This window comes from Corvus moneduloides, chromosome 27, assembly GCF_009650955.1.
Source record: "Corvus moneduloides isolate bCorMon1 chromosome 27, bCorMon1.pri, whole genome shotgun sequence".
NCBI classification, from domain to species: Eukaryota; Metazoa; Chordata; class Aves; order Passeriformes; family Corvidae; genus Corvus; species Corvus moneduloides.
In genome coordinates, this window is record NC_045502.1 from 2444349 (window position 1) to 2468508 (window position 24160).

General features: G+C 43.8%; 2 protein-coding genes across 3 annotated transcripts in view; both read right to left on the reverse strand.

The window, feature by feature from the left end:
• Nucleotides 1-5657: 5657 nt before the first annotated feature.
• BNIP3L (BCL2 interacting protein 3 like) lies at nt 5658-17727 on the reverse strand. The gene is made up of 6 exons (XM_032091991.1): nt 17533-17727; nt 12918-13104; nt 12361-12433; nt 11000-11103; nt 10059-10208; nt 5658-8898 (listed from the first exon to the last, which is right to left on the reverse strand). The coding sequence occupies exons 1-6, from the start codon at nt 17618-17620 to the stop codon at nt 8850-8852; spliced, it is 651 nt and encodes a 216-aa protein (XP_031947882.1). The 5' UTR covers nt 17621-17727; the 3' UTR covers nt 5658-8849.
• Nucleotides 17728-22900: 5173 nt separating this feature from the next.
• The window catches only part of PPP2R2A (protein phosphatase 2 regulatory subunit Balpha), a 36200-nt gene continuing 34940 nt past the window's right edge, over nt 22901-24160 (reverse strand). For both annotated transcript variants that reach the window (XM_032091993.1, XM_032091992.1), the window contains exon 10: nt 22901-23988. In XM_032091993.1, the coding sequence (XP_031947884.1) occupies nt 23709-23988 (280 nt within the window). In that variant the 3' untranslated portion in view covers nt 22901-23708. The remainder of the gene's footprint in view (nt 23989-24160) is intronic.

Consider the following 24160-nt stretch of genomic DNA (forward strand, 5'->3'; position numbering starts at 1 on the left):
TGATCCCACTGAACAAACACAGCGTTGTACTAGAGATAAATGTGAACTATTCAAGCTACATTTCATCAAAACCAGAGATAAAAAATATGCCCACTGACTCAGCATGCTGACACGTCCAGTTCAGCAATTTAAGACTAAAGACCATCACCTCATTATCTCCCTAAGATATGGCCCAGAAAACCAGCCCATCAAAAATCACGGAGCTCCACACAAATTTGAGTCTCATAGGAATATTCTTCTATAGGAATATAAATTCAGTAATTGCTTCATGGGTTATTAAATCTGGTTTTATAAACTAAGACAGACATAGCATATAATCCAAAACTAATCACACGAGAACAGGTCAGGGAGCACACATTAGCATGCAATTGGCTGACACTAAAATTATCTATACTGGCTGAGAATTTGGAAAAAATATTCTTGGTATTTGGGATCATTACATGAAAGGATTATAGAAATCCTTTGCTTTTAACTGATGTCATTAACACCTTTCTACAGCACATTAATATTTCCCTTTTACAGAAGAGGACTGAGTCACAAAGACTTTCCTACAGCCAGTATTAAGTCAGTGGCATAAAGGCATCTGCTGCTTCAAGTACTAATCCTGGAAAACAAATCCACAATTCCTATTTCTAGCCCAATTAAAAAATAAAATCTCAAACACTTGGAGAAGCTCAAATTCCGCAGAAGGGGTGAAGAGCGAAATAAACTGGTAAGAAAAAGGTGAAAAGGGTGAAGTTGTGCAGCCTGTGTGATTCTGGCTGGCAGTGGCTGTGCCAGTTATACAAATTATGCAAATGTGGTGCTCAGCTAGGTGTGTACAGCAGCAACACCACACAGGTGCTTTGGGGCAAAAAACACATGTTCCCATATTTGGAGCATTCAGTATTGCAAATCCAAGTCAGAGAGTTCTGAAAGACATGGGCTGGGAGGAGACATTTTCTGTTGTGCTTTTTCTCCTTCTTTTCTTACATTTATCCCATTATCTATTCCTAAATGCTCCCGACGGACTCAATCCTTCCCGTGCAGCTGCATCTCCCTCCCTCATGCATTCAGCAGCGTGAGGATTTCCGGCAGCTCTCCGCCTGCTCCTCACAAACCCATAACTCTCGCGCACAAGCGCTGGAATGTAATTCTCCCCCACTAATTTCACATTAACTTCGCTCCGACTGCACTGCTGCGAGGAGCACCGGGGATTTATCAGCGGCTCTCGCAGCAGGGGATGGAAGGCAGCACCTTCAGCATCATTCTTTTCTCTCTTTTTCTCTCTCAGACGGTTCTGCCGGCAAAGAAAAGCCCCCAAAGAGAGTCTGGTGCGGAGGCTGCCAGGGTGACATCACGGATGGTGCCACCGCAGGAGCAGCCAATTGGGGAGAGCTCTCCCGCTGCCGTCCCTCTCACCTAGCACAGGAGCCTATAGGAGAGTGCTCCACGCGGGGAACACTCGCTCCTCTATTGTCGATGCTTATCTTGCCACTCCTCCTCTCTCTCCCCTTCCCACTGCAGCGGGAGTGCACGTACACACACAGAGCACAGCCGAGGCAAAACAACCCTGCACAGCAAAAAGCCGGTGTCTGAGTATCAGACTTCTGGCAGTGATTCACATCAGAGCTTCCTGCTGCTGCTGGAGAGTCGTATTTTTGTTCAGGGATTTCAGTGGGAGGAAGAAGCTTCCTCCTCCTAGTCACTGATGATTTTAACTAGTTGTTATGACAGTGCAGCCAACCGGCTTTGGGTTTCTATCCCAAATGCAGTAAAAGCAAATCAGCTCCAGCCAGAGATCCCAACCAGGCCTGCAACGCTGTGAAAAGACAGCAGAGAATTTAAAGCTGGGGCTCAATAGCCTCGAGCTGCGCATGGGGAGGCTCAGGGTGGACACCAGTGGGAATTTCCTCCTGGAAAGGGTGGTCAGGCCTTGGAAGGGGCTGCCCAGGGAGGTTTGGAGTGCCCATCCCTGGAGGTGTCCAAGGAAGGCTTGGACGTGGCACTCAGTGCTCGGGGCTGGTGAGAAGGGCACGGCTTGGACTTGATGCTCTTGGAGGGCTTTTCCAACCTCAGTGATTCTGGGATTCTGTGTTCTGCCTTTCCCTGGACACCTGTGAATTTAACTAGACAAGACCTAATTTTTAGCACACAGAAGCAAAGCCCAGCATCAGACTGGGGCAAACTGCAGAGCTTGCAAGTGCACCCAGTTTACATCAGAGATCCTCGCTGCAGCTGCTGTCTAGGAGGAAATGGACATATAAAGCTGTTTGCGAGCTGAAGCTATTAAAGTAATTTGTAGGAACCCCAGAGATTTCTTCTACCTGTCAGACAGTGCTCTTAAAGCAGCAGCTGTAATTGCTGCTTCTCACTCTGAAATGAAATGACAATTGGCACATTATGGGAGCAAGTCTGGGGTGTCTCCTGGTAGTGGTACACCTTTCATGTGAGAGGAGAGCAGCCACGCTCTCTGGGAGAATCCTACAGGAGATTGTTGTACTCTAGGCACACAGCTTTTAAACCCAACTAACTCACAGCACCTGAAATTCTTGTGAGTACAAAGAGATTTTTATGTCCCATTCTTAGCAAAAAATATCTGAACACTGCTCCAGCTCTGGCCAGCCCTCACACACTACAAGGCTTTAATTCTGACTTTGCAAAGATGAAGCTGAAAAATCCACCTCTGTGTATCCATCTCTCACCGACTCTGACACGAACTTTGTTCCCATCTTATCAGTATTTATAAAAGTATCTGTATTTTTACAAAGAATCCTGTAACTGGAGCTGGCTCGATAAGGCCAGGAGCAGGAACGCTCTGTGCTTGCCAGGCCTGGGCAGCACGGACAGACCCTGCTCAGCCCAGCAGGGCAGAGACTGCAGCTCCTTCTGACCTCCCATCTGTAGGAAATGGAGCTGAGAGCAATTCTATCTTATCCAGCACTGCTGGGAGTAAACACTGGTCACAAAGCATCCTCCAGGCCTTCAGGAGGAATTCTCAGAGAGTAAAGTCCAGAATGGTTCCAAATTTGGAGCTGAATCCTGATTTAGTATGCACCAGCCTCTTACCTATAAACACGACAGACCACTTAATAGAATCCTGGAATGGTTTAGGTTGGAAGGGACCTTAAAGACCAGCCCATTCCACCCCCTGCCATGGACACCTTCCACTGTCCCAGGCTGCTCCAAGCCCCGTCCAGCCTGGCCTTGGACACTCACAGGGATGGGGCAGGCACAGCTTCTTTGGGCACCCTGTGCCAGGGCCTCCCCACCCTCACAGGGAACAATTTCCTCTGTACATCTCACATAAATTTCCTCTCTTTCAGTTTGGGCCCATTGGTCCTTGTCCTGGCACTGCAGTTCCTGATGAAACTGTAAACTTCCCTTGCATGCTCCTTCCTTGGAAGTGAAAGCAAAGCAGTGGCCCCTGAACACCCCTGTCCTGGGCCACGCCAGCTCCAATTACACACGCCAAACACTAAGTAACAGTGTGCAAGACCTAGAGCTCTCCAGCACCCACACTCCTACCCGAAGGAACTGCAGGGCTCATGGAACCAGGAAATACACACTAAACAGGGCAATATTTTGTCTCAGTCACCAGAACTTCCCATGACAGAGCTGGGGACTCAAAGAGGCTCAAGGTGTTCGAGCAGAATGGAGAAGCAGTGTGAAAACACGAGGAAATGAAGGAGCACTTCCCAGAGCCTGGGAGAGCACAGGAATGCAGCAGAGCAGGATGAGAACTCAGGCATCCCAGCAATGAACTTCACGGTGAGTAATGGGAATAATGCAAAAGCAGAAGAGGATTTCAACCAGCAGCGAGGTGCAGAGGAGGCTCCCACAGAGGATGCTCCCACAAAGCTCCTCCCAGCATCTGAGGGACAAGGACCCTGCCTGCTCCTGCCCACAGAATGAGCTGGAAGAACCAGGGGTGCAATTTGTGTCTGAAATTCCACCACGCACCGCTCACATCTTGTTTGGTCATAAGCTCATGTAGCACTGTTGAAGTAAATGAGGAATTATTTTTTATAAGGAAAAGAGGAGCAATGAGTATGTTTCACTCAAAATTTTGCACATAAAGTTTTTTCTGTTGATAAATGACAGTCTCCCAGCCTGTATTTAGATGCAGGTTACATGGCAGAAATAAAAGGTTGTGAGAAGATTGGTCTTACAACAGAGATTTTCATTAAAACACTTAATTAGAAGACATGGGAAAATGCACCTGAGAGTCAGAGGCTCCTTGATCTACCATAGAAAGGCATTCCAGGATCCAGGGGCTGAAATTGAAACTCTAAAATAAGGTGGAAGTTAAAGGCTGGAACAGTTCAAGGTGTAGGTCCAGCACAACTCCACACACTGACAGCTTTGCAAGGGTGTGTCCTTTTGTGACCTAAATTATATACCTCAATACACTGCAACAACTTCAACAGCTGTAGGACTATTCTCTTTTTTATAAATACCAGAATAAGGCATTTTCTGACCTTAAAATTCACTGATTTGTCTTCAGACAACAAACAGCAAGTTACACAAACTGCACCACTAAAACATATATCTCTAAACAAACTTCCCAGTCTTAGCAGAAAGTGTTAGGAAACAGCTTAAAATAGAAAAATGCCTGTTTCCATACTCTCAATTCTCTGGCAGCAGCTCAGAACATTAAGTCATGTTTACTTTCCTTCCTGGAAAATCACCCCTCGCTCTCCCCCTAATGTCAGCACTGCCCGTGCTGGGAGCACGGCCTGGCTGAGTCAGCCCAGCTCACACAAGGCAGGGCACAAAGAGGGTCCTAATGAAGTGAAAATTAATTCAGCTTTCTCTTTTTCATGGGGATGCTGTATCCAGCACGAGGGTTTTCAGGAGTATCTCACGATTTTTGTTTTGTTTTGAAAGTCCTGGTTGAACTACAGGGCATAGTTCAGGAATCCTGGTGGTTTATTTTGGTTTTCAAGGCCCGAAACACAAACGAGACTTCATAAATTGCCAAGCACAAGGCAAAGATCCTACAAACACTCGCAGGGAATCACGGCTTCACTTTCAGATGGAATTTTTACAGGTATGTACAGACACAAATGTGTAAATAATGTTTTTATAGCAAACTGTTCCATTAAACGATTCAAATCCTACGCTTTTCATATGTGTACAGTGAAGCCTGAAACCAGTGTCAGGAGGACTCAACATCCCACCAGTGAACTCAACCACAGAGCACCTGGAGATTCCCTCAAGTCAAGGTAGAATGGAACTTTCCCAGAATCTGAAATTCTTGGACAAGAATGAAAAGAAACTTGGAAGACAGGAAGACAGTCCTCAACTCCATCAAAACGTGAATAATCCCAGTGCAAAGAAAGTGCTGCCTTATGCAAGATGATCTTGCATTTATTCTTGCATTACAACTAAAAAAGTTTTGAAGCAATTCAAAAGTTCAGGCCCAAGTTTCACTGTGAGTCTCAGAGGGAGAAACTTTTTGAAAGTAGGATTTATAATTTTCTCTTATTCCTCTGGTAAAAAAAAATATCCCATTTACACAAAGTTCTGGATTTACAGATTAAAAATATAGAAAACAATAACTAAAATGGGTGGTACCAGTAATCAGAATGGTGCCATTCCCACCTAGAATGAACAAGTCTCCTCATGATAAATAGAAATAATCCGTGCTCTTGAACCAAGAACATGGAGGCAGATTAACAATTAGGGTTTATGCCCCTTACTCTTTAATCTGCAAATTAAACAGAATTAGGAAACAGAAGAGAAATACAAGGAATACAATAGAGTTGACCAATTATACAAAATCTCAGCAATTCTACTTTACATTTCATACACCACCACATTATTTTGCTTTCAGACTTTTCCTGGACAAGGTGCTGGAGAGGGTACACAAGGCCAACTAGGGGAAATATTTTTATTAAGTACTTCAGGAAATGAAGCGGATGATCCCAGGTCACTAAAAAAAAACCAAAACAAAAACAAACCCAAGCAATCGTTCAAAAAAATTACTCCAGTCTATAAACAGCAGCTTCAATGTTCATGTCACCCAGAACAAAATAGTTGCATAAAACATCTTAAAAAGCAGTCCTGTAAAAAAGAAGAAAGACAAAAGAAAGGCGCAGCATGAAGTCATTTCAGACAACCAGTTTTGTGAGAGCTTTAATGGCACAAAATGTTTATAAGCTACAACTTATACATGTAAACTGTATATAATGTTACAAAGTGCTAACTAATTTATGAAGAATGCATAATCACTTTGGCTCAGTTAACTCCAAGATTTCAACAAATGTCAATTAAAAAATTTGAATTTCTAACAATCGTCAGCTTTCACTTTTGAAAACAGTAAGTAAATATGCATTTGCTGCAGTTAGGTCAGCCTGCTGCATCTTTAATGTGCGAGTTTATGCATTTTTTCTTGATCCTATTTACAAATAGTCTAGGCCAGTTTTCACTGAATGTAAGAAAAATGAAGCCTACTTTTTTTTCTTTTTTTTTTTTCCAAAACTGTAAACAGGTATAAAGCTTTTTAAACAACATTTATCTTAACAAAACTCCCAACTCTCAATAGTTGAAACCCCTTTTGGAATGATGCAACACTGTGTTCCTGCTCATTGTAAAACTGGAAGTTGCAGACTTTCCTCCAAAGCTTAGAGTAGGGTCTCAATAAATACTGCATTGTATCCCAGCCAGTGTTACAGTGACCACGGGGCATTCCTCAGCTCTGGGTTTCACAGGTTTTACTCCAAGTATCATTAGTGGTGTTGATACTCCAGCCACAAGCTTGCACTGTTATTTATCAGATACTCTGAAGAATTACCTTTTAATTTAGAAAGGGGTAATTTACTGGGTTTTTCTTGTTAAAAAGTACTCCCTACTTAGTAAAAATCTCTTTTTCCATTGCTCCCATTTCATACAAAACAAGGTGCTGTGTTAGAAGTGAAAGTGGTCCAGCCTTTGTCCCGCTCCCTCGGATTTTAGGGCTGGAAAATGAAGTATTTGATGCTCTCTAAAACCCCCTCCACCACGTTCCTCTGCCCGCCCCCACCTCTGGGTGAAACCCAATATCCACACCCAAAACAAACCCGCACTTGTGGGCGGCTCAAGTGCCACTAAGTGTTCACAACTAAAAGAATAAAAGCAGATTACTCCAGAGGATTTGTTGTTCACCCTGAAAGCATTCTCTGACAGCATTCGGAAGTAGAGAATGAAAATAAATACAGTTTCGCAGTGGGTTCATACTTAACTTTTTCACTTCCTGGGAGCTAACTGAAGTTTTTTAAACCCAAATCTCAGCTGGGATTTAGCTTCTATGCATCAACTGGTTCAAGCAATCACTGCTCTATCAAATAATCAACTTTATAAAGTCTGATGCAAGCAAACAATTATAGGTAGCTGTTCTCTCCAGATGGCTGACTAGATTTGCTTATTTTCTACAAGTCAGCCTACTAAAGTTTTTATTTAAATGAGATTTTTGCTAGTCTTAAAATTAGCATTGGTTCCCTAAATACTTAGTATTAAAGTCTATATCATATTTTTTTTAATATATTCATATATATATAAAAAAAGAGTATTCTATCCTTCAGAGTTCATGCTACATGTTCTGAAATCCAATAAAATCTATTTAAGGACACGACTGTCCTGATGCTTTGTAACAATTTGGTACTAAAGCTTCACATTTTGAAAAGAAGTGTCACTGAAGGAGGACAAGGTTTAATGCTCCCTAAGATAAAAGTTCAACATCAGTGAGGAATCTACCCTAACATGAGACATCACGAGTGACTTTCAGGTTCCAAGTATCCCCGAAAAGGAGATTGTACAGTAAACAATGAGAGAGAGGAATATTGAAAATTCATTTGCAGAAGACATTTCAGAGCTTTTACAACTTCTGAACCTTTCTGCACCTGCAAGATTGTCCCCCTTAAGGATGAGTCAAACGCTTTTCCTGCTGAAACTGCTGGATCCTCGGGGCTTTAAATGGTTCCACAACAAACAGAATAATTTCCTTTTACACAGAGCCTACCTACACCTACAGCTGTTGGGTTTTTCCTTAACTTAGAACTACTTTGAAAAGGAAAATTTCACACTGAAAATTTTCCCTTAAGAAAACAGGTAAGGAAAAGAAAAAGCTTCTTCACATGCAAACAATGCAATTTTTCTAATATTTCCTAGGTATCAGACAGGTTTTCCTACAAGGAATAAGGAGCTGACTTCATAGAAAAGACAAGATTACAACAATTACCTAATATTAAAATATGCTGATGGATTAAGTTATCCTACTTTAAAATTTATGCAGTCTTTGCCTCCTGCAAATCAAATGGTGTTTGTTAGCCAATACAAGGGACTGAGTAAATTCCCCCCAAAAGCTGATTTAAACTGGGTCTTTATTGCCAGTAATTTCTTAGTTTATTCCACAACCAGCTTCTTTTTTACAAAAGAAAAACTCTTTTCCACTCCAATCACTGATTTCCTTCCAAAGAGACTGTTTTGTCACCACCATGCAGTCAACACTTAGACCATGCACAACTGCAATTGAAGTCAGGTTGCACTAAGGAGGCAACAGCATCACTGATAAAATTAAACTTGCTGGTGGCATTTTGCATTGAGAGAAGCCCTTGCAACATAGAGACAGTTGTAAACTCCATCCAGCAACTCTGACGTGTCTTGCAGGCCAAGAGGCAGGGGAATGGGAGAGAGGGAAAGAATGTGGATAGCCAAACACCTCAACAGAGTTCCAACACAATACTGAATTCCAGAGTTAGCAAAAACCTGGATATGGAAGGAAAGGGTGAAGTCAGGGTCATGCTTAAAATGGTCTCAAGTCAAATGTACTAAATGAGACAGTAACACCTTCACAGGTCACGTGGGGTCCAGGTTTTGCACTCCATGGTTCAATAAGTGCTGGCTGAAGGTGTGGTCAGGCGTTTCCCAATGTAGATGCTGAAATAAAAAGTGTAAGGATATTGTATTGCACAAGAATATTCCCTGCTTTGCAAGAGTTCCCACACACCAAACTGCTCTAATCCCTCTCTCAAGCCTGAGATCCATCCACAGAGTTCCCTTCCCTTCTATATAATTACTTACAGGGAGGTTTTGGATGAGCCTGGAAGGATCAATGCTCTCAGTGCTCCCCCAGACTGGTTTTCTTCTCCAGTCCCAGGCTCATCTGAATCCAAAAGCTTTTGTTTTTTGAGTACCTGACACAGCAACACTCCCAGGTAACTGGGGTAAAACAAATCAAGTGCTGCCGATAGAGAGGGGGGTGAGCTTTTAAAACTCTGAGCATTGAGGATCTATGCAAACACTGACCACAAGCAAGATTTAAATCACTGCAGAAATGCACAATTTTGCTGTAGTACAAACATCTCACAGTACATCCTCACATATTCTATCCTAATTTATTTGACAGTGTACAGGAATTTAAAGAGACACTTGAACTACACCCCCAGAAACAAACACAAAGTTAAATAAAAACACGTTTTGAGTCCATGCCTTTGCCCCATCCCAGAAGAACATAAGATGGATAAACAGAATGTAAGGATTTAGGCAAAGTGAGAGATTATGTGGGATTATGCAGGCAATGAAAACACTGCTGAGCAGAGAAACAGCTGATCTTGCAGGACACATCCAGTATTTCATTTCTCTAAGTACTCAAACCTTGATTTTCAGTAACATCACAATGGAGCACTAAACTGGGAATTACAGAGTTTGTGCCACACACACAACCTCGGCATCATTATTTGTACAGTGTGGTTTCATAATGGTCAGTAAACGTCATTTTTTACCTATTCTAATTTTCCCCTTTATAACCTGAAGCATTTAAATAGAAGGCACATAATCAAACTGCACGTTACAATTGCAAAGGTTATTTGCAAACTCATCCATGCATTTTCAATATAACTTGATTTATTCCAGAAATAAAGCACATTAAAGGCCGCAAAGTTTTAATTGTGGCAAAGTTTTCCTGCTTTTGTAAAAGTGCACCAAGTTTGAGTGAGGGGCAAAAATTGTTATTCTAGAAAAAGCCCTTTTCAGCAGTTGCTGACATTCAAGCAAAGTGGAAAAGCAAAAGTTGAAGGGAGAATTAGGTTAATACTTACCCTAGTCCCAGAGCCAAAACATGAGATATGAACAGAGATGGAATGAAAACCTTAAGAAATTCTGCAGAGAAAATGCCACCTTTTTTCATTGCTCCACTTTTTCTCATACTTAGAGACACTGAACGCTTAGGATGTCTGAAATGGAATTCCCTGGAAGAAGAGGGGGAGGGGGGGAAAAAATTCAACAAGACTTTTTCGTTTCTTTCCCTTTTTTTTTTTTTTCTTTGCACACAAATGCACAGATCTCTGTAGAACATTTTTTTTTTTTTTTAAGTACAAAGAGCTAGAGATCAAAGCCCGAGATTCCTTACACAGAGTAAGGAATCAAAGAGAATAAGAGGAGGGATTGTGGAGAGACCACTTACACAGACAGTATAGACACAAAGGGAGCAGGAGCTGCAGAGAGAGGTAGGTCCGAGAGAGGGAATTTCAGGATGTGATTTGTTAGCAAGAGGCCTCATTTTTTGTTCCAAACACAGATACAGAAGTCTGCCAGATTTAGACAGCATCCTCTATTTTAATAAAAATGCTTTGCATTCAAGGATCTCAAGGTTTCCCCTTCTGTGGATGAACATTACATATTTTACATAGAAAGAAAAAAAGGGACAGAGAATTTAGGAGACTTGCTCAACACTCTTCCACTCAATAAGCCAAGACTAAATCCCATGGATCCCAGCTCCAAGTACCCAGCTCTCCCAATAACAATAATTTTGTCAAGAAACCTTGCAATCAGCTTGCTGTGACTTTATATTACCTCCAAGTCATCCTGCTGCTATTTTGATTTTCATACTTCATTGTTTTGACCTTTTTTATCCTCCCCACAGAGAAATCAATCTCTTCCTAAGATGAACTTATTTTGATTGTGAGATTGCGACCATCCTTTCCTTCATCTATTCATTAAAATATATTAACATTCATTAAAAACCCGGAGTTGAACTCACTTGGGAGGAATGTTTTCAGGCCTACTTGACCAGTCTGACACCCAGTCTGCACTTTTCTTCAAAACTTCCAATTCTTTCTCTCCTTCTACTGCTTCTTCTTCGGACTGAAACACACAGGGGACAAGCCTTGTAACACTCAATTAGCTCCTCCTCAGGGTGTTAAATTGAGAGTGACAACCACAGTGGTGACATGATAAGCACCAAACGGTGGCACCTGATAAACAAGCAAGTGTTCTTGGACTGCTGATTATTTCAAAGAGATTTGATTTTTGCCAGCAGAAGTCAGGAAACCACTAATTCTATTACTATTTCCACATCATTGCAAGCTGTTTGTTTTTTTTAACTAACAAAAACAAAGGAATATTTTAATCCTAAATGTAATAAACCAGAATTGTGCAAAAAAATATTTACAAATGGAAAAAAACATTAGGTTGATGGCATTCCATTTAAAGCCCACAGAACGTGACTAAAAGCATGGGAAGTCAAATAAAAAGGTTTCAAAACCAGTATTTTGACTTTTTAAAGGTGTTATTAGTCATTTAAAATTTGTATTACTTGCAACTAGTAGCTTCTACTGGGTGAATCCCAAATGCAGGAGGCAAAGGCAAGCACTCACTCTAACTGTATATAAAAATTTAACTTTACATCAACAGATGCAAATGTTACCATATAGGAAATGAAATAAATTAGGAAGAGTAGAGAACACCACTGCCTTTAACTCCTACTTAGTATTAAAACAATCTCCTGAGTGACTCTTGTTAAAATAAGATAAACCACTTACAACATTAAGTGGGAACCACAGCAAATCAAACAGCACAGTCACAAGTGAGATGCAGAGCTCACCAACACCTTCATTCAGACCGTTCTGGCTCTCAGGGCAGAACTGCAACAGTCCCAGGTCTTTGACAAAATTAAATGCAAGGTTTCATTCTTGCAGGAATGTTTCATTTATACTGCTGAAGACAGCAAATTCTATGAAATCATCAAACTAAGAGTTCAGCATTAGTCCCCTCTCAGTTTGTGCTATGGAGATTACTCACTGTCGTGTGAATGAGTGTCTGCACAGCAATCACTGAACACCCTGAAATCTTGTGCAGAGATATCAACACTTCAAACCCAGCTTTGACACCCGGTGCCAGCAGGGTTACACAGTAACACGACTGCTAGGAAAGAGGCGTTTCTCAGATACAGATGGAGACTCCTTTTTCCCTCACTCCAAAACTATTAATCTCTATGTTAAATTTCAATTAATACAGAATTTAAGTCTTTTGACATCACAAAGAGCTTGTTCTACCCCTCAAGCCTAGATCAAATATCCACAACTTACAAGTGTATATTTTAAAAGTTAAGGAAGAAAGTACCTGAGAACTACTGTCTTTACTTGTGTGCATTTCCACATCAAAAGTTATCTGACCATCATCTTGAGGTGACGGGCTGAAGAAAAATTGATTTTGTTATGTCATTTTGTCAAGTAAAGAATCATCAGTGTAGATAAATCTCAGCTGAATCATTTCCTCATGCATTTCTGGACATTATTCAGCTGAGTTACAGACTGCACCACCCTTCAGATCCCAAATACCAGCATTAGAAAGTCTTCCCAATCCCCCCATCTTTTCAACTTTTTTTCATTTATAATCCTACCCTTCTCGACAGGGTTGACAGTTGCTCCCTAAAGCAAAGAAAGCACTGCCCAAAAGTTCAGCTGCTACAGAAAAGATGCAAATCCCTTTGTTCTTGTAGGGAACCCTGCCAGTATTGTGAATTACATGTGTTTTTGTATCATTACAAGTGGAAACATCAGACAGTTACCACAAGCCAGCGACTATTCCAAACACTGGAGCACAAGAGAAAAAACTTTACCCATCCACAGGACAAAAAGAGCAATAAACTGCAGGCAGAGCAGCCAACACTCCTTTACCTGTCACAGTGGGAACTACCTCTTGAACTGCTCTGTCCTGACTCGTGCTGGGCATCCAGGAGGATTTTTTCCATGTCTCCATTGTGGATGGAGGAGGAGGATGGGACGTGCTCCAGGCCCCCGTTCTTGCCATTGCCGTTGTCGTTGCTGTTGCCGTTGCCGTTCATCTGCAGCTCCACCCAGGAACCTGTGGGGCAGCCACACGTCACCCCATGGACACCCCAGCACTGAACACACCTTCAATTTATCAACTGCACCCAGAGGGAAACGCCAGCATGCTGGCTTCAGATAACACACACTGACCTGAGAGAGCTCATAAACACGGCACAGAGACAACAGTGACACGGTTCTTCTTTCATCAACACAAACACCCCTAAAAGCTGCGTTGTTGCTCCCTAACTCTGGATTTGGTCAATAAAATGTCCCTTTTCTCCCCAACTATTAATACTCTAATCAGCCACGTCTCTCTCTGCAGTTTGGAGCTTCAATTAACTATGGATCACTCCATTACACGTCACCCTGTTCTACATTCCTTTCTCAAATAGAACTTTCATCCCTGTGCCCCCTACTAAAAAACTCCCCCCTGTGCAGCTTTATATTCCCCCTTCCTCTACTTCCAAAGGCCTTGGATCAATCCCTGATTTTTCTATACATCAGGAAGGCTGCCATTCTCAGGCCCCATTCAGCTTGCTTTGCCCTGGCACAAACATCTTCCATAAAGCCCAGATTTACTGTTTTTTTCCCCATTTTTTGGTAGTTTTACCTATGGGACATTCATGTGTACACTAAGATTCAACAGAGAGCAAGAGTGTACCATGGATGACAAGAGCAGCTGCTGAAAAAAGTTCACACACTCTGTAGTTAAGGTGAGGATTTTTATTTTTAAACGTATTTCACTTATATTTCATGTGCATATTAACTAAATGTGACAGTACTGATACATTCTTTAGTGATATGATTCAATGGGAAACAAACAGGTTTCAGAAATACATGTCACCACTACTCCTGTGTAATTTAATGTATTTCACCTGAAGGCAGGAGCTTTCAGGGGTTTTTTTGGATTTGGTTGACTAAAGTCTGGACATCTTCCCCAGCGAGGTAAAAATATCCAAGAAAAGCAAGCCTGAAGCTACAAATACAACATCTGAAACTACTTTTTGAGCATTATTTGTACAAGTTCCACACTTTAACACTGATTTTTGATTTCTGAAATGCACCTGGGAGTGCCTGCACTTATTTTTTGTAGCATGGTTTTGTCTCTGTGTCGCTCCATCAGTGACACAGGAAGGGATGTTTAATAAAGAGCCTGTTTCCAACTTGATTTGGTGAAGAATTCACCTTTAGTGTCGATTATTCACGATGCCAGTGATGTCCACGGAAGCATAATGCCCTGGTGGTTCCCAGCCTGGTTTCCCCAGGCTGGATTCACAAACAAGGAATTTTGGGTATGCACAGGCACCAGCTCAGCACTGCACACTAGGCTTTTCAGATAACCAAGTGTTAACAGGGAAGAGGCAGCTTTGCTCAGTCAGCATCAGACAGAGGCTGTGTTATTCCAGATTGGTGATGACTGCTGGTGTCTGAATTCCTAAACAAAACAGCCAGACTCTATGAGCTTTGTCAGGAAGGTTGTTCTGCCTTGTAGCAGCAAGAGGCCACACCTGCAGAAAAGCAGGTGGCAAATGCAGTTAGCAGGTGGTCAAAAGTTAGTTAGGTAAAAAAACTTTATATTCGCCAACAACCGCTTTTGGCCGTTGGAAAATCAGGACCTGCAAAGCCATTTATGATTAAAAAAATCAGCAGAGGGCAAAGGTGAGGGGGGATGTGTTCTTCTGACACCAGAACACCCAGAGGATGGTGATCAGATCTCCTTACTCTGACACACAGCTCTAAATCCACTGCCACAAATAAAATTTACCTTGGGCTGACAAACTCTGTGTTTACCTTAAACACACCGTGGCTGTAGTAGGAAGAAACCCCAAATTCGAGTGTGAGTAAAGAGTCCCTGGGAGCTGAGCAGGAGTTGACATGAGGAGCAGCACGTTCCCACTTGACCTCACCAAGAATGACTCAAAATGCACCCAAGGAAGCTCAATCTGCCATCAAGCTCCAACACGCTCCCTGCTCCCACTGGCACTCACAACCGGTTTTGGACAGAGAACATGACTGCGTTCAAAGACTGATTAGAGGGACATAAATCTCTGTTTCTTTAAAGGGATGGACAGGAATGTATTGAAGAATAAAGCGCCCAAATAACAGAGAGTGGGGTTTGCCCCAAGCTTTTTTGAGAACTAAGGAAGTTACATGAATCACCTGCCTGAGAACTTCTAATTTTTGCCTTATTTCTACTTGGCAGTAAAACAGAAAATGTGGCAGAATGAAGAGTGGTAGTAGAATTAAGAGTAATAGAATTAAGAAATGTGGCAGCATCTCCTCCCTTCACAAATCATGTAACACACACTCTTTGGAGAAAAAAACAAACCAAACAACTGTCCAGATAAACTGTAGTTTTCTCCAAAATTGTTTGAATTTTGGCTTTGCTCTATGGCTAATTATTTCACTATGAATTTATATACACTGACTTTAATTCCATGTTTTTCCATAACTTGGTGGACTGTTTAAACAACAGGAGCTAAACATGTTGGGGAAGACAGGTCTCATTTTGTTTATTCCCTCAGAGTTCAGCTGGGTGCATGAAGTGGAGATATCAAAGGCAGTATATAAATCAAATACCTGTATACATTTCACAGATATAAAAATACTCCAAAATAGTAGCTCACAAGTAGTCTGAGGCATGATCAACCTGAATAAACTAATAAGTATCACTTTTACAACGAAGTACAACATTAACAAAAAAAAAAAGAAGAGGGAAAGGGAAAGGAAAATAAAGCCAACCAGATTCCCACAATGGTAATTATTAAGCAGATTTTCCATGACAGAGCTAGATAGCTTCTTGCCTAAGGTGGGATTTCTTTTTGTCAATATGTAACAGAGCTTTATAATAATTAAAACACAGGAAGAATGTAGAATTCCCAAAGCAAGCAAGTTGGGTTTTTTATCTCTATGAACCCAACAGAGCACAGGTTACCAGTTTCATTCCCAGCTCTTCTGCCCTCCAAGTGCTAAAGGATCTTTGAATAAAAGGCCCTAAACATGCACAAATGACACACACAACACCGTGAATATGTGTCTGAGCTCATTAGCCTGAAAAGTTCACTGAAAAGCTGAGAGAATGGCAGAAAATGCACCTCTCCCACCAAAGCATTGTGCAGGGACTGAACATCTGAAAGCAGCACTAAGCCTGCATGGAGCTGATTGGGTGCATTTGTTTTGTTCCCAGAGCAGAGAGTGTCAAACATTTCCTCTCCTACCTTGTGCTCAGCTCCTCCAGCACTGAGCTGGGTGAGCCTCTACGTGCTGACCCAGCAGCAAGATCTCCGTGGGCAGATCCAGCCCCGGTTTACAGAGCTCTCAGCTCTTGTCGCTCCTATCTCCCAGCAGATTAATGAGTCCCACAGTTACCACACCACCAGAAACTAAAAATAAAATATACAGGCATCAAATATGGCCATTTCTAAAGTAAGCATCGAGTCAGGCACAGGGCATGTCGCAACTCTGACAGCCTAATTGTCATTTAAGTGCAACAAGCCTGAATAATTCGCCAAAATTATTGACTCAGGTAACATTGTTTAAGGCACCACGGTTATCACACAGTGTAGTGTTACCACAACACAATAGCAGCGTTATGAAATGGGCACAGTTTATTCTTCCTTTCATACAATTCCCATTGAGTTATGGAAAACCAACCAGCGAGTTTATTTCGTGGTCATCTAAACTTCATCGTAAACCACAGAGGTTACAGTTAGTTATTAATGCAATTTATTCACCTCTTCTATCCTTAAAATTTAGAGATGAAAAGATACGCTGAAGGAACTATTTATAACGAAGGGAAAGCATTTGCCAAGTAAGTACCAGAGCCTACATGATGTGCCTTACTAGTGTTATCCCAGGAACAAAAGGATGCAGCAAAGCAGCTGACAGAGATGCCGGATATAGAGGGAAATAGCTCACGTCAGTGCTATTGACTCAGCCACTGAATAAACTCATTCCCACAGCCACGCTCCTCCCCCTACCCCGCTGTATCCCCATCGTCGCTGTTCGGGTAAACTCCGTGTAACCACGCAACGAGCTTGGCCCGTTCCTCGGGGGACTCGATCGCCCCCAGCCCACTGCGAGGGACGGCGGCTCGGGTCCCGCCGGGCGCAGCACTCCCGCCGCACTCGGAGCCCGTTTTATCTACCGGGGCAGTGCCGCGCGGCCCCTCGGCTCTGCCGGCCGCGCTCCCAGTGGCTCCCGCTGCTCGGGGGCTGCGGGATCTGCCCGGGGGCTGCGGGATCCCCCCGGTGCGGGACAGCCGCGCCCAGGCTCCGCGCTGCCCCCGTGCCCCCTGCGGCGGCCGCCGGGCCATTTATACCCGCTCGGCCGCCGCCCATTGGCCCCCGGCGGCTCGCGCGGCGCGTCCTCCGCCAATGGCGGCCCGGGGGGGTCGCGGCCCTCACGGCCCCTCAGGGCCCCCCGCGCCATTCCCCGCCCGCGCCCCAGCGGCCACACTCACTGTTGAGGCCGGGCTCGCCGTGCGTGCCGTCCGCCGGCGGGTTGTTGTTGTTGTTGTGGTGCTGCGGCGGCTCCTGAGGGCTGGACATGGCGGCGGCGGCACCGCGGCTGAGGCGACTGAGGAGCCGCTGGGGCAACAACAACAAACCCGGTCTCCGGTCCGGGCCCGGCCGCCCCGCCCCGTCCCCCCGCGCTGCGCAGGCGCGGCGCGCGCCGCTCCCGCCCTCCGCCTCCATGGCGCGACCCCCGCCCGCGCACGTCCCGCGCGTGCGCAGGGGGGACGCTGAGGGAGCCGTGGCGGCGCGGGGGGGACGGGGACGTGGGGACGGGGAATGAGGGGTTCAGTCCGGCTGGGAAAGCCCTGCGAGACCACCGAGTGCGATCCGTGACCGATCCCCACCTTGTGCCCAGCCCAGAGCTCTGAGTGCCACGTTCAGCCCTTCCTTGGTCACCCCCAGGGATGGGCACTCCAAACCTCCCTGGGCAACTCCAAGGCCTGAGCGCCCTTTCCATGAGGAAATTCCCGCTGCTGTCCACCCTGAGCCTCCCCTGGCCCAGCCTGAGGCCGTTCCCTCTCCTCCTGTCCCTGTTCCCTGCGAGCAGAGCCCGATCCCCCCGGCTGCCCCCTCCTGTCAGGTCCCCCCTGATCCCCCTTTTCATCTTGTTAACTTCATTCTGTTTTGACATCACTTCAACTTTACGGTTTATTTGGAGGCCTAGACTCTTCTTGGTGGAATTTTGTAACTTCAGTCCCATCTCTCTCAAACATATATCTATTCATAAGCATTTTGCTTCACAAAAGCTGTAAAGGAGTCTTTTACACCATAAAGTCCTCCCATCAACAGCCAGGAGAGTATAAATCGTAGCTTTTTCATTACTGTACTCACTGTAGGAGTTCAGTAACAGCAACACCATCAGAGTGAAGCCACACAGACACAACTCCAGTAGTGTTCTTTGTTCTCTCCCCATTACAAATGCGAAGAAATCACTTTATTTCTGTGTCAGAACTGTTTTAAGCTAGAGAAAAAGCTTGTATGCACAAGTGTCGCAATCATCCCATACTAGAATGCCTGTTTTAAATATTTTTTGTCTTCGATTAATCTACACTAGTGTTGGATGTTTGAAACCCACGTTTTGTAACACCAACACTTCCCAATTTGACTGCAGACCCTGCATGACTGCTCCAAATATATCATCCTGTGGAAAATCTGGATGACTCTGGGATAGTACTGGGAGAGAATTAGCTACATTAGTAGTAAAAAGAAAGCGGTATTTTAATTAATTTGATAAAACATCTGTTTACATGTGGAGGGGCCACAGAAACATTCGAGATTGGAGTCAGAACAATGAGCTACTTAGGATTTTGAATAGAAAACCTGCTCGGGTAACCCAATCCCACTTTGCAACCCTCGAATCACAGGCTGACATGAGCATTTGTCACCACCCTCATTCAGGAAGCATTTGCCACAACACTTGTGGCATGAATATTTATCAGTCAAGTGGGACTATTAAAATTTCTGAGTCAGAAATAAATTGATCAAGATTATAGAGTGAGTCAATGCAGAGCCAGAAATAGCATTCACAAGGCCTGACTTTCAGCCCTGTGCTTGAACCACTACTTCAGGTTCCTTGAAGCATTTGAATGATGTAGTTAATGTTTGTAATTTGAATCCTGGGATGGAAAATGCTGTGACAACGGCAGGGTTGGAGGGACACAAAACCACATGTTAATAGAAGAGAAAAAATGGTCATAAATTTCTGGGAATTGTTTTTGTACTGGAGTGCAATACAAAGGTTTTTCTTCTAGGAAAAAAAAAACAAAAAAAACAAACCAAAAATCTTTAAGTCAATTGAAATCAAACAAGTAACAAGACCTGTGCCAAGACAATCCCACTGGTTTATCTCATGATTCCAAGGTGTTCTAAATGTTTGAAACAAGTAAAGAAGGAAAGCTGTGGGTGCCCCTGGATTCCTGGAAGTGTCCAAGACCAGGCTGGATGCGGCTTGGAGCACCCCGGGATAGTGGGAGGTGTCCCTGCCCATGGCAGGGGGTGGCACTGGATGGGATTTATGGTCCCTTCTAACCCAAAACATTCTGCGATTCTAAAGTCTAAAACATGCCATGATTACTTTTGTTTTCTTTGTTTAGTGTTTCTGTTCCCCAAAGCTGAAAAAGAGCCCTTTCCTGAGCTGGACATACCCAGCATCCCCCCAGCACGAGGGCTCTTTGCCCTGCACACCTCGGCTGAACTCTTTGTGCTGCAATAATCCACCCTGGAAACGCTTTTATAGTGTTTCATATTTAGCAACAACTGATCACTGTTGATTCCGGAGGTGACTTCGAGGGACAGTGACCACACCTCGCCGTGACCCCTCGCTGTTCCGAAGCCTCCACCTCTTTCCAGTAATGTTTTGCCTCCTAGTGGAGAGCCCCGGCTCAGAAAAGCATTATTAAAACCAGCCAGGGCTGTTTTCCTGTTTGCAAAGGTTGAGGCTGTTAAAATTGGAGGGTAAAATTCACTGTGTAGAGAAATTGAATTCACAGGTTTTATTCTCTCAGCTGTGAAACAAACACTGGTTTTATTCCACCGCTCATCTTTAGAAGCCCAAACCATTCCAGGCCAGGTTAAATAAGATGTTTGCTGAGGGCAAACAAACAGCTCCAGACACCCACAGTCATTACACAGCAGCCTCACTCCCAGCACACCTCGATCCAAGACACCAGTCCTTCCCTTTACAACAGCCAATTCCATGGGAAAGGGCAAAAGGAGACACCTTTTATTCAATAAAAGGAGTGTTTGACGTGAGCCAGGATGTTTTACACCTCTACAGCCCGAGGGGAAGAACAGAAGAGCAGCACACAGGAAATTGCTTCCCAGCTCTGCTGTGCCTAACAAGATGACAATAAAAATCTCTATTAAAATACTGGTATTCCATCATCCACAGCCCCTCTCCAGGAGGGGAAAAACCACAGGTTTCTGCTTGTCAGCACTACCTGAACTTTTTCCAATCAGGCTGATGATAAAAGGATCTGTAGTTAAGGAATAAATGCTCCTGTCCTGCCTGAACAGAGCAGTAAGGGAGCAGGTGCTGCTGCACATCCAGCGTGCTTTCTGGGCAGCAGCCACATCCTAGCAGGGAAGGGACAAAGGACTCGAGGCACAGGGCTCTTGTGGACCTTGGCATTGTGTCAGCTCGACAAACACCTCACCCTGAACAGTAACTGGTGACAGGAGTGACACTGCAGTTGTCACATTGCAGATACAAACCACCTAAGTGGTGGTTGGTGGCATTTCAGTACCAGCAGTGGCTTCAGGACAAGAGTGCAGGGAAGAGAACACCTTTCCTGTGTTTAGTCTGGCATTCAGGGACTGGAAATTGCGGATTTGCACTGGTTTTACTGGGCACTGAGGAGGCTGCATGACTGAGCAGCTGAAGGCAGTGAGCAGCACTGTCCTGCCTGGGACAGGATCGGGGACCCTGTGCCCCAGGCACAGGGAAGAGACCACTCATTCAAAAATACCTGCAAATGCAGAAAAGGGGAGGGGCAGGAAAGAGCATAAAAAGCATCCTGACAAAGTGTATTCTCTGCATACTTTTATTAATAAAATATACGATTTACAGCATGTATCAGTGGACAGTGTGCTTAGAGAATTCTGTAATGGATAGCGTGACAGCACAGGCGGGAGCTGGGTTTGGTGAGGACAAGTTAAACCTCAGATGACAGCTCAAGGATCACCATTACCAACAAACCCAAACCCTTTCCCAAGGCAAGCTTTAACCCATCCCAGCAGGCCCAGCTGTGGTCCCAGAGGAAGCTGTACTGGAGTATTGCTCTAGGTGACTGCACCCATCACTCTGTGCCGCCTTCACGTGCTCAGCTCCGGGTGGGGCTGTGCTAAGCACCTTTAGTGCATCCCTGGGGCTCAGGGTGGCACAGGAACAGCAGCCTCAATGCCATGGCCCTCATCTTCCTAATCCAGGATCGTTAAACCTACACCTTCACAAAACATGATTTTACCAGCTCCACAGCAAAAGCATCCCATCACCTCTGTGCCCTCACGATAAGATAAAGAATAAACCTTGGCCCTGGAAACAGCTGTACACGTGATTAATGTTACTCAACGAGTTGTTTCCTGAACTGTGGGCAAGTCTGGTTGCTGGAGTAAAATTAGTCACATGCTACTAAGTAGGAGTAGGGCCCACTCGTTTATTCACCCACTGGAAAACAGCTGCTGTCCCTAGGGCAGTTCATTTGTTTTACAAGGCTAACAGGTGAAAAAAAAAAGGTAAAATCCTTACAAAGGCTCATGGTCAGGCATGCATGGTACAAGACAAATACTGTATTGAAGAGAACCAGATTAATAAATACTAGAATTTTTACATTTTCAAACCACTGCACAAGGACTTAAAAGAAATTAAAGAGTGATTGCAATAGTAGTCTTGTTAACAACCTCTAACCCAGCCAAAATTTTACAGCAGAAACAGTATCTCAGTTGATCGAATCATAACGTCATTTTAATAACTACCTCTAAGCCACAGAAATAATTACATCTAGGTAACTCAAAAGTGAAAATTCTCCCAATCAAGGTAAGTTCACTATGACTTCAAACTTCACTGAACATTTCCGTGAAGGAAGAGCAAAACCTAAAAGCACATTTAGCAGAAGTATCTGGAAGTAAAAACTCATGAGCCTTATAAAGCATCAATATCTAGTTCATCTTTGGATAAGCCTTACGTGCTGAAGAGTTGAAATCTCTCACATCACTATGAACACTTATTTCATGCAGCTTCTGTACTCTACGTGTTTGGCTCCTTGCACCTGTGAACGTTTCTGTAAGTGCAGGAACTTCGCAAAGCCAAAAGCCAGAAGAAAACACTTGCATGGTTAAAACCACATTTCCAGTTGTTAGCAATAAATACAGAAGATAGAGCAGCAGAATGCAGTGCAGTCATTAGCTATGGAACCATGGTGCTGCTACTACAGAACACCACACAAGAGCTCAGACAACTTCTCACAAAGCCACAGGGGACTTGGTGCTCTAAACAAGGCATTAAAGGTATTTTATCCTAAAACAAGGCATTGAAGAAACCAGAACAAAACTAAACATTAAGACATCAGTCCCATAAAATGGAATTTAAAACCTGAAGATTCTATTCCTGTTCTGATTAAAGCAACAGGTTAAAAAGAGGAGCATTCAAGGACATGGGAATGGGAAGTGACTGCTCAGATCAAAACCTGACAGCAGTTGTGGTGCCGAGATGGAAGTGGTCACACACTGGCTGGTGCTCAGGTTACTCAGGAGTGAATGCAGGTACCTGTGAAATCCCTCCCTCTCTTCATTCCCATGAAAAATAATTAATACTGGTTAAAATCATTACAAAAAACATCATTTTATTTTCATGCATCTAAGGTAAAACACAGAGTATTTGTATAAAGAGGTAGATTAAAAAAAAAGAAAACAGATTCTCCATTCTTTGTCACTTTTATTCAGTAGTTTGTTTTTTTCCTTATTTTCTCTTTTTTTTTGGTGCCAGACATGGCAAGGAGTGATTACAGTCAACTGTTTATTAAAACATTTGTTGCAACACAGACCCCCTTTACCACTGACCCCAAACGGACCCATTTTATGTGCTTTATTTTCTTTTTTTTTTTTTCCATACACCACCACCAAGGCAAGGTGGAGGGGGACGAAGGGGGAAGGGGGAGTCCAGGAGGCCAGAAGGAGGAGGAATGCTACAAGCCACAGCAAGAATGAGCTGTATTTAATAAAAAAAGGGGGCCACGAATGATACAGTAATGAGGTTACACAATTAAATCCCATAGCATGATTGAAGGCTTTCCCTGTGTCTGACGTCATCACAATGGAAGGCATAAAAAGTGGAGTAAACCGATGTTGAGACAGTCCAGTCTAGTCCATTAGGCAAGATGGTGCAAGTAGTCATTTAAATTAAAAAGTGCCCTATCCTCACCTAAATGGCTAGCAGGCATGGAGACAACAGAGCCACAGAGCCTTCTCCATGGAGCTATAAAAGTGTGTTGTCATATGGCACATTTTTAAACACTGGAAAGGGGTGCCATAATGGACCTCTCACTCGCTTTCGTTACAGGTACAAATGCTAGATTCAACTATTTCAACTATGCAGGAAGTGACTCTTCAGTTAGGAATGCCAACCCTAATTCATCTTGTCTTGAAATATATACAAGTTGTTTGTGGTAGCTACGGCGATGATGTTCTCCTTGGGGTGCCAGGCTGTGTGCAGGATCTTCTTGTTGAAGTCTAAGCTGTCAACACTGATCTCGTCCTTCTTCCTCTTGCCACTGGCACACACCTTGCGTGGCTTCAGCACCGTGCGGGGTTTGTTGTTCTCCCGGGATGCCTCCAAGGTGATGTCTCGCTTCGTGTTTCTGTCAAACATCCTGAAGAAGTTGTTGTAAGATCCTGTCATGACAATGCTGCACAGAGGGGGAAGGAAGAAAGAGGTCAGTTGGGAATTCCTTCTCCTTTTCACAAGCCGGAGGGTCCCGACTCAGATCACACAAATGGAAAGGAGGTGGCCTCACCCATACCTGCTGCAGCTAAAGGGAAGCAGGGACTGCAGTGTTTTATAGTTTTAAAACCCTCCAA